This window comes from Bactrocera oleae, chromosome 2 (assembly GCF_042242935.1).
Source record: "Bactrocera oleae isolate idBacOlea1 chromosome 2, idBacOlea1, whole genome shotgun sequence".
NCBI lineage: Eukaryota > Metazoa > Arthropoda > Insecta > Diptera > Tephritidae > Bactrocera > Bactrocera oleae.
Genome location: NC_091536.1, coordinates 42863793 through 42873491, shown reverse-complemented (window position 1 = coordinate 42873491; position 9699 = coordinate 42863793). Strand labels below are relative to the sequence as shown.

At 44.1% G+C, this 9699-nt stretch overlaps 1 protein-coding gene across 1 annotated transcript; it reads left to right on the top strand.

Annotated features, from left to right (window-relative positions):
- Positions 1-612: 612 nt before the first annotated feature.
- On the top strand, positions 613-1725 carry LOC118683099 (uncharacterized). The gene has a single exon (XM_070106111.1). The coding sequence runs from the start codon at positions 613-615 to the stop codon at positions 1723-1725; it is 1113 nt and encodes a 370-aa protein (XP_069962212.1).
- Positions 1726-9699: the final 7974 nt, after the last annotated feature.

Here is a 9699-nt window from a genome sequence, read left to right as displayed (position 1 = left end):
ACCGCTCATATCTTGGGATCTATTTAGCCGATTTCAACCGAATTTGGTACACAATATTCCTTTTATATATGTATGTTATAGTGCGAAAATGAGCGAAATCACCTGATTCTTTCACTTTCCACTATGCAAATCAAGCAACAATAATTGCATCTGGGTAAAACTTTGGGTCAATAATACGCTTAAAGTATGCCACCTTGAGGCCAAAAAATTGTCTAAATCGAACCAAAACTGGTTGAACAGTGAATATGTGGACCCCAGTAATTATAGTTGACTTTTTACCGAAAATATCGGTTAATGTGTAAGATATATCATTGCAATTCATATAATAAAATAAATAATTGAAACTCTCGATAATAGTATGATTTTGTGTCAAAAATATGCAGAGAATATATGTATATGTATGCCAAACTGGGAAAATTGATATCCTCACCGATGGGGACGAAACCGTCTCCGCCGAAGGGTGAGAAGAACAGTTCCGGGGGTGACCGGCTTACCATCGCTAGGGGCGCTAACTTGGGGGGAGTGGGCAGGAATCTGCCGACGGACACCTTAGGTAGGGCAGAAGTGCGCGGCGGAATCGCCAGCACTAGCAGAGGAACCTCTGTTTAGTACATGGGGGGCGCGGGGTCCTCAGTGAAAGCTAAGGGCTCCGGGGGGAAACGCCAGACTACAGCTAAAAAGCTGAAGTCGGACCGTCGGCTGGCTACCAAGATTTTGGAGCGCTACGGTGGCAAGCAGGCTGACCAGGAAACTGATCAGCATGCTAGCACACTTGAGTGGGCCAAAAGGGTGCTAAGCGACGTCAATGTCGGGAAAGGGGGGCCGAGCGTACCCCCCGCGTCGATGAAGCGACAGAGGTCGCAGGAGGGGGAATCCTCCCTCGGTAAGAAGCCTCGAGTCGGAGCGGCACCGATGTTTAGCGAAATCGCTAAACTCGCCAGCTCAATTGAGCTCGGGGTATACGACAGCAGCAGGGGAGATGGAGCCATCTCCCATGAAGAGTGGAAGCGGGTAGCGGCTGCTATCTCCGCAGTGTTCATGAAGGTGGTCAGGGGAAGCCCTGGACCACCCCCTAGATGTGAAAGTGCCGGGTGGAATCTCGGCTTACGCAAACTTGTAAGGTGTGCCGACGAACGGTCGGCATTCCTTTATAAGGAGGCGGTAGCCAGGGTGGGGGAAGTATGGAAGGGAGCAAGGCTCGAGGCGGTGGCCAAATCGGATCTTCCGATGCGACCTCGTGCTCGTGTCTGGCTTCCGGCCGAACCCTCCACCCCGACCGAAATTGAAGAGATATTGCGGTACTGCAATCCATCTCTTCCCACCCAGGACTGGAAGGTGGTTAGGCTGGAGAGGACCGAGGAACCATATCGGCAAGCGCTGATACTCCTAAATAAGGAGTCCCTCGCTCCTCTCAGCAGTGCAAAGGGGGCCATAAGCTATGGCTTCGAGAGGGTCGTCCTCAGGATTCTCCCAAATGAAGCCAGAGCTGATGGCCCGTCGCCACCAGCTGAGGTGGAAGAGAGTGGGAGAGCGACCCACTCTAAAATGGATATCAACCCCATCCTCTCGGATACGGTGAGCACGGGGGGCGGACCGTCAGTCGATGATGGATCCGTTTTCAGTCTCGACCGTCTGTTTGAGGCTGCTGGGGTCGATAGTACGGATGAAGGTGCGGAACTCGCACTGCTGGAGAGGAGTTTGGAGGATGAGGATCCTCCAAATTAACCTCCAGCATTCGAAGGCGGCCTCCGCCGATCTAGTGCTTCGTCTAGGACGGGACGAAGCCGACGTTGTCCTTATCCAGGAACCGTGGCTGAGCAGCAACGGTATCTCTGGTCAAAGGACAAAGAACCACAAGGTCCTGGCCGCAAACAGTACAGGTAGAACCAGAGCCTGCTTGTTGATCAGAAACGTGGCTGAGCAGCAACGGTATCTCTGGTCGAAGGACAAAGAACCACAAGCTCCTGGCCGCAAACAGTACAGGTAGAACCAGAGCCTGCTTGTTGATCAGAAACGAACTTAACGTTTTTCTTTTACATAATTTCAGCAACGAGGACGTCGTCGCTGCTAGACTGGAGGACAGCGCTGGAGAACTCTGGCTGTTCTCAGCCTACATGCCGCACGACGACGAGGTGGAGCCGCCTCCGAACCTGCTGAGAAGAGCCCTGGCAGAGGCCAGGCGCAAAGGAGCCGGTGTCTTAATAGGCTCGGATGCAAATTCAAGGCACACCGTCTGGGGGAGCTCGGACATTAACACAAGAGGTGAGTCACTCTTTGATTTTATTTGTAGAGTAGATCTTTCTATTTGTAACAGGGGGAACAGCCCTACTTTTGTTACTGCTAGCAGGGCGGAAGTCCTTGACATTACGCTAGCCTCTAGAGAAATCGCTCCCTTGATTTCGGAATGAAGGGTTCTAGACGACCATTCATTCTCGGATCATAGATATATTGGTTTCAGCTTGAAAGCCTCATGCCCGGAACTCAAAACCTATAGAAATTTTAGGAATACCAACTGGGTCCGGTACTGCAGGAAGCTTCGATAAGCTCTACCACCCGCACCCGACAGGGATTCGATCCTATCGGCGGATGCGGATGATGAGCTCGTCGAGATTTTCAGCTCTGTTAGTAGAACTACTCTTGACAGCTCCTGTCCTCTGAGAACTCAGAAAATCAAAGGGAAACCCCCTTGGTGGACTTCGCAGCTAACGGAGATCAGATCTTCGAGCAGAAGACTGTTCAACAAAGCCCGTAGAAGCGGCTTTGGCGACGACTGGGCGTTGTGCAAGGCCGGACTGGCCATCTACAAGTCCGAGTTGAAGAAAGCCTAGAGAGTTTCTTGGAGAGCCTTCTGCGGTAGTGTAGAGGGCTGTCATGAGTCCTCACGATTTAGGCGCATTCTTGCAAAAAACCCTACTCCAGTGGGGTATCTAAAAAATGCAGACAGTAGTTGGACAACGAGTAGCGAGGAGTCGTTGAAACTACTCCTGGATGCTCATTATCCACTAAATCACTCTGCTGGAGAAGTATCACTGGGGGAGCTGCAGGAGGGCTGTACAGCCTTCTTGGACCTTCTGGACGATCGTCACCTTACTTGGGCGCTGAAATCCTTCAAGCCCTTTAAGTCCCAATGGCATTATTCTTGCGCAATTGCAGCGCACGATCAAGATGTCATTGAGCTGGCTGGCCCCTATCTACGCGAACTGCGTCAGATTAGGCCATGCCCCAAAGGTCTGGAGACAGGTTAAGGTTGCTTTCATTCCGAAGGCCGGCAAAAGCTCTCACGTCTGTGCGAAAGATTTCAGACCCATCAGCCTATCCTCGTTTTTGTTGAAAACACTGGAGAGGCTTATGGATCTGTACATTAGGAGCAGAATACCGAGGGGCAGCATGCATATATCAAAGGCAAGTCAGTCGACACTGCTTTGCATGATGTAGTGTCATGGCTGGAGATAGCTCTCAAGCACAAGGAATTTGCTGTGGGCACCTTCCTCGACATCGAGGGGGCCTTCAACAATGTGCGACCAGAGGCAGTGGTTAAAGCCCTCGAAAAGTTTGAGGTGGAATCTAACCTCAAGCACCTTATTTTTAGTCTTCTTTGCGACAGCACTGTCGCAGCGGAGTGGGGTGGTGCCAAGGCCACCAGAAAAGTGAATAGGGGAACTCCGCAGGGGGGAGTACTCTCCCCACTGCTCTGGATAATGGTGGTTAACGACCTACTTATAGAACTCGAGACGCAAGGCTGTCGGGTGACAGCATACGTTGACGATGTGGTTCTTATGGTTAAGGGAAAGTTCCTGAATACCGTTTACGAGCTCACCGAAAGGTACCTGAACGTGGTATCTAGGTGGGCGAATAGAAGCGGCCTAGCCGTCAACCCAAGTAAAACCGCATTGGTTTTATTTACCAGGAGGTATAAGATACCAAATGTGCCTCTCCCTTCCTTCGGGGGTTCACTTCTTCAGCCTGCTGAAAAAGTGAAATACCTAGGGCTCATTCTCGATAGCAAACTTTCCTGGAGGCCAAATATAGAGGAGAGAGTTAAGAAGGCTTCGGTCGCCTTATACTGCTGCAAAGGGGCTATTGGGAAAAGGTGGGGACTCTCACCTAAGGTGGTGTTCTGGCTCTACGAAACCGTAGTTAAGCCAATAATGTTCTATGGTGTGTTCGTCTGGTGGAGGGCGCTCGAGAGGACCACACTGGCTAAAAAGCTTGAAAGGGTCCAAAGAGCGGCGCTCATCGGAATCTCCGGTGCACTGCGGACCACACCGACACTAGCTCTTAATGCTATTTTAAACATAGCACCTGTGGACATTGCCGGTAGGTGCATTGCCGCGAAGTGTGCTCTAAGGCTCAGGGAAGCTGGGCTTTTGAAGAGGTCCGAACAAGGGCACTCCAAAATTCTTTCCTCCTTCAGCGGCATCCCGGAAAATATAGATCACTGCGTCACTGTAGCCACTCGAGGCGGTTCCTTCTCCGCTCATATCCCAACGAGGGACATGTGGGTGGGAAGAAGCCGTTGGAGAAGAGGCGCGGTGAGCTTTTTCACGGATGGATCGAGGTTAGGAGGGAAGGTTGGAGGGGGGGTTTTCTGTAAGGAGCTCTCCGTCAGTCTTAGCTTCAGGCTACCGGATCACTGTAGTGTTTTTCAGGCGGAAGTGGCTGCTATTAAGGCGGCGGTAGAAGTACTGCTGCGTAGTGCAGTCTCGTTTGTAGAAGTGAGCATTCACTCTGATAGTAGGGCAGCAATACTAGCTTTGAGCGCGCGTACCGTGCAATCAAAGCTAGTCAAGGAGTGTCTGTCCTCTTTAGAGTTAGCGTCTGGCTATTTCAACATCAGGCTCGTTTGGGTGCCTGGTCACAGCGGAATCGCTGGAAACTTCAAAGCCGATGAGCTAGCCAGGGGGGGCACCTTTGCCCTGCTCACATCGGAATGGGATCGGGTAGGATCTCCGTTAGCGTCCTGCGCTCTAACTTTGGATCAATGGACCTCGCGTGCACTCAGCAGACGTTGGTCGACGACTAGGTCCTGTGCGACCGCGAGATCCTTCTGGCCAAGAGTGGATCGCAGGAGGTCGGGGGAACTTCTCGCCCTGAGCAACGTGCATCTAGCCGCTATTGTAGGAGTTCTCACTGGACACTGTCCAATGGGCACTCATGCGGTACGGCTTGGTGTACTACCCGATGCCAGTTGCCAAAGTTGTATGGAAGAGGGCGAGGTGGAATCATCCCAGCACTTTCTCCTCCAATGTCCGGCATTCGCTAGGCTGCGATTGAAATATCTCGGCAATCACACGTTTGGCGGTCCTGAATACCTATCCGTAATGGATATTGGCCGTCTTAACAAGTTTGTAGTCAGCACAAGACGTCTTGTCGACTTGTAAGGGTCTTTTGATCCGGACTATAGGAGTCGTAGGTATCACAACGGACTGGCGTCTTAAGCTGTCCAAGTGGGATCCCTTCTGGGATCGACCTCCTAACCTAATCTAACCTAACCTATGGTTCAAACAAGTGCCGAAAGTAACGTTAACGAATTAAAAGCAATTAAAATTGTTTTATACCACTGTATTAAATGGGAACCCCTACGGAAAGCTGAGATTTCGCAATGTAGAAACTGTTTTATGCAAGAAATTTGGGCATCCAGCATCGTACAAAGGCTGTGAGCGGTATAAAGAGCTTCAACAAAAAATAAGATTGAAAAAACAAAACCGAATAGCGACGAAAATAAACACTAACCAAAATTTTAATAACTATAATTTAAGTTATGCAAATGTCTGTAAACAGTCAACTTGTTTACTTTGTGATACCAATAACCAAAATTCTCAAAATCAAATATTCGAAGAACTAACAAATACAATGTTATCTTTAAGTTAACTATTAACAGTTCTGCAGAAGCAGCTGGAAAACGGCAAGAGTTGATGCAATTTTCAATATAATAGATACAGCATGAATTCAGACCATACTATAACTATTACCCAATCCCAGTTAAACATAATTTCACTTAATGTCAACTCGCTTATTAATATAAGCAGGAGAATAGAGCTAAGTAAATTCTTATCAAATAATAAGCTCGATATTGTTCTGTTGAACGAAACTAAACTTAACACAAGACACAAACTAAAATTTATAGGGTATAATTTAATAAGAAAATATAGATTGTTAGGATTGAGAGGAGGAGGAACCGCAATTCTAATTAGGGAAAATATAAAATACACGGAAGTTTTCAACCAACACATCAATGCCTTATCCTATTTAGAATCTTGTGTAATAAAAATTCATATGCCTCCAAATAACATCATGTATATAATTTCAGCCTATTACCCGTCAGGTAATAATAACGACATTTTTAAATCTGAACTCAACACAATATTCGAATCTTTAAACCTACAAAATCCCAACCACTATTACATATTAGCTGGTGATCTCAACAGTAAACACACAGACTGGGGTAACCTACACAACAACTCTAAAGGTAAAGCCCTAAAAAACTGGCTGACCTCCAACGAATTAAAGTTCAGATGCAATATGTATGCTTCGGTTACTCCGTCCTATGAAAGATCTAATTCCTTTCTTGATATTTGCATTGCTGATCACAGAATAGATATTCACAGAGCCAACAACACAGGTTACTGCTTGAGATGCATTGATTACGATAGCGATCACTGCGCTATTCAAATCGTTGCGATTAACAGAGACAACACAAACTATTTGACTTTTTTAGGCAACCCAATAAAAACTACACTTGACTACAAAAAAACTAACTGGACAAAATTTAAAAAAGATCTTAACACGCAACTTCAAAATAAATCCCTTGTACCAAACGATAGAAACTTGAGCAACACAGAGATTGATCACCATTTGCTTCATTTAAATAATATTGTCTGAAAGCCATAGAAAATAATGTACCAAAAGCAAAAATCAGTAGCCCTACTCAAACTCTTATAAACTTGCCTATTATAAAAAAACTGCTAGCAGAAAAAAGTAAAATCCTTTCAGCCATTAAAAAACATAATCGACTTCAATTATATCTACCTCCCACGACACTTCAAGTAGAAAAAGCAAAACTGAAACTTGTAAAAAAACTAATAGATGACAATATTAAGAAACATTTTAATAACCAACTCGAGCAAAGACTTGCAACCCTTAAGGCTAACGATCCCTCAAAATTTTCCGTTATTAAAAAATCGTTTTTAAAAGATAATAATAATACAATCAGTCATATAAATATCCCCTTAAACTCTTCCGACATAATCCAAAACGCGGGCTTGGACCGCGAGCTTCTACAAAAGGACTTTGTTAAAAACAACTACGTCATCAATAACAAAAAATTTATAAATGAATTAATCGGGACTCATTTCGAAGCAGTCCATGCTTCAAAAGAAAGTATACCCACCAATTCAGTCCACTTTCAGGTACAAGAATGCTTCAAAAAGTTTTTGGAAATGAAAACTTTATTCGACAGCACTCGAGCGACTAAAACAAACTTCAATTAGAACAAAATAGCCAATAATTTAAATGACGACCAAACGGAAAACTTTTTTGTTAGTTCATACGACCTTACAGACGTGTTCTCTAAACTAAAAGGTAAACTATCATCCGGCTTAGACCAAATACCCCATATCATTCTAAAAAACTTCTCCTCAGAACTAATACTAGAATATTGCACTTTATTCAATAATATGTTAAACAATGCCTACTTCCCACCTAACTGGAAAACAGCTAAACTAATTGTGATACCAAAGAAAGATAAGGACAAAAATAACTTGAAAAACCTTCGGCCAATTAGCCTGCTACCAAATATTAATAAAGTTTTTGAACTTTTGGTTAATATAAATATAAATAAAATTATTAAAATCAACAACTTAATAAGCCCTAAGCAATTTGGGTTCAAATACAGGCATTCGGCTATACATGCTATTAATCTTCTCATCTCCGAAATAAACTGGAACTGGAATAAGAAATATGTTACAGGTGCATGCTTCTTTGACCTTGAGAAAGCATTCGATCAAGTATGGATCGAAGGGTTAATATGTAAGCTCATCAGCTATAAATTTCCTCTCCATCTGATTACACTTATTTATAACATGATATCCGGCAAAAAATTTTCAGTTCATATAAATAATACAAAAAGCAGTCGCGAATTTCACGTAGTAAATGGTCTGCAACAAGGGACAGTAAATGCTCCAATTCTGTTTAATCTTTTCATCCTCGACTTAGTACAAAAATTGGACAACATTATAGCCTTCGCAGACGACATTGTCATTTACCACTCCGACAGAACGATCGACAGCGTTAATAGGAACCTGCAACTCAAATACAATACTGTTGAGGATTATACAATAAACTGGCATCTCAAAATAAATATTAACAAATGCGAAAGTATCCTTTTTCGTCCTCCCGTTAATAAATGTAACTCAAACGTTAAAAAAAATGGAAGGAATTTAATATAAAATCCAGTGTAACAAATATCCAAATACAGCACAAGGAGAGAATCAAATATCTTGGTATTCACCTCGATAAGTTTTTATATTTTAATGATCATATCAACATAAAAATCCTAAAAACAAAGAGAGCTCTTTATACTTATAAAAAAATGTTTTCTTCAAAACTGCTATATAACAGGCTAAAAATTATCATGTATCAATCACTAGTAAGACCAATATTTTCATATGGATGTTCAATTTGGTTTAATATCTCTCCTTCATATATGGAAAGACTCAGAAAAGTCGAGAGAAAAATACTACGATCATGCACATCGCTGCATAGGTCACATAATAGTAATTTCATCATATTTATATATATAATTCTAAACTATACGACACTGCAAAAGTTCCCAGAATTGGTTGTCACATCATAAATCTAATTAGAAAGCATATAAGTCGCTGCTTATATCAGAGAACGTAAATGAATAGAGAAGGAGCAAATGTTAAATGAAATCTTTTTGAGTACTAATTTGTAATTCCACATGAGCAGAGAACGTAAATGAATAGAGAAGGAGCAAATGTTAAATGAAATCTTTTTGAGTACTAATTTGTAATTCCACATGAGGGAACATCGAAAAATATAACTTCGAAAGAGAAAAATACATCACGGTGTGTGCGAAACGGAAAAAAGGCTATGAATAGACACAACGAATGAAAAATCGGTGCGCATACCTATTTAGATTTGTGTTTTCAATTTTTCAAGTCCTTGACATTACGCTAGCCTCTAGAGAAATCGCTCCCTTGATTTCGGAATGGAGGGTTCTAGACGACCATTCATTCTCGGATCATAGATATATTGGTTTCAGCTTGAAAGCCTCATGCCCGGAACTCAAAACCTACCCGGTACTGCAGGAAGCTTCGATCAGCTCTCGACAGGGATTCGATCCTATCGGCGGATGCGGATGATGAGCTCGTCGAGATTTTCAGCTCTGTTAGTAGAACTACTCTTGACAGCTCCTGTCCTCTGAGAACTCAGAAAATCAAAGGGAAACCCCATTGATGGACTTCGGAGCTAACGAAGATCAGATCTTCGAGCAGAAGACTGTTCAACAAAGCCCGTAGAAGCGGCTCTGGCGACGACTGGGCGTTGTACAAGGCCGGACTGGCCATCTACAAGTCCGAGTTGAAGAAAGCCAAGAGAGTTTCTTGGAGAGCCTTCTGCGGTAGTGTAGAGGGCTGTCATGAGTCCTCACGATTTAGGCGCATTCTTGCAAAAAAC

What these genes read in the sequence shown, in the direction of transcription:
- LOC118683099 (XM_070106111.1), top strand. Translation starts at nt 613, where the DNA reads ATGGGGGGCGCGGGGTCCTCAGTGAAAGCTAAGGGCTCCGGGGGGAAA.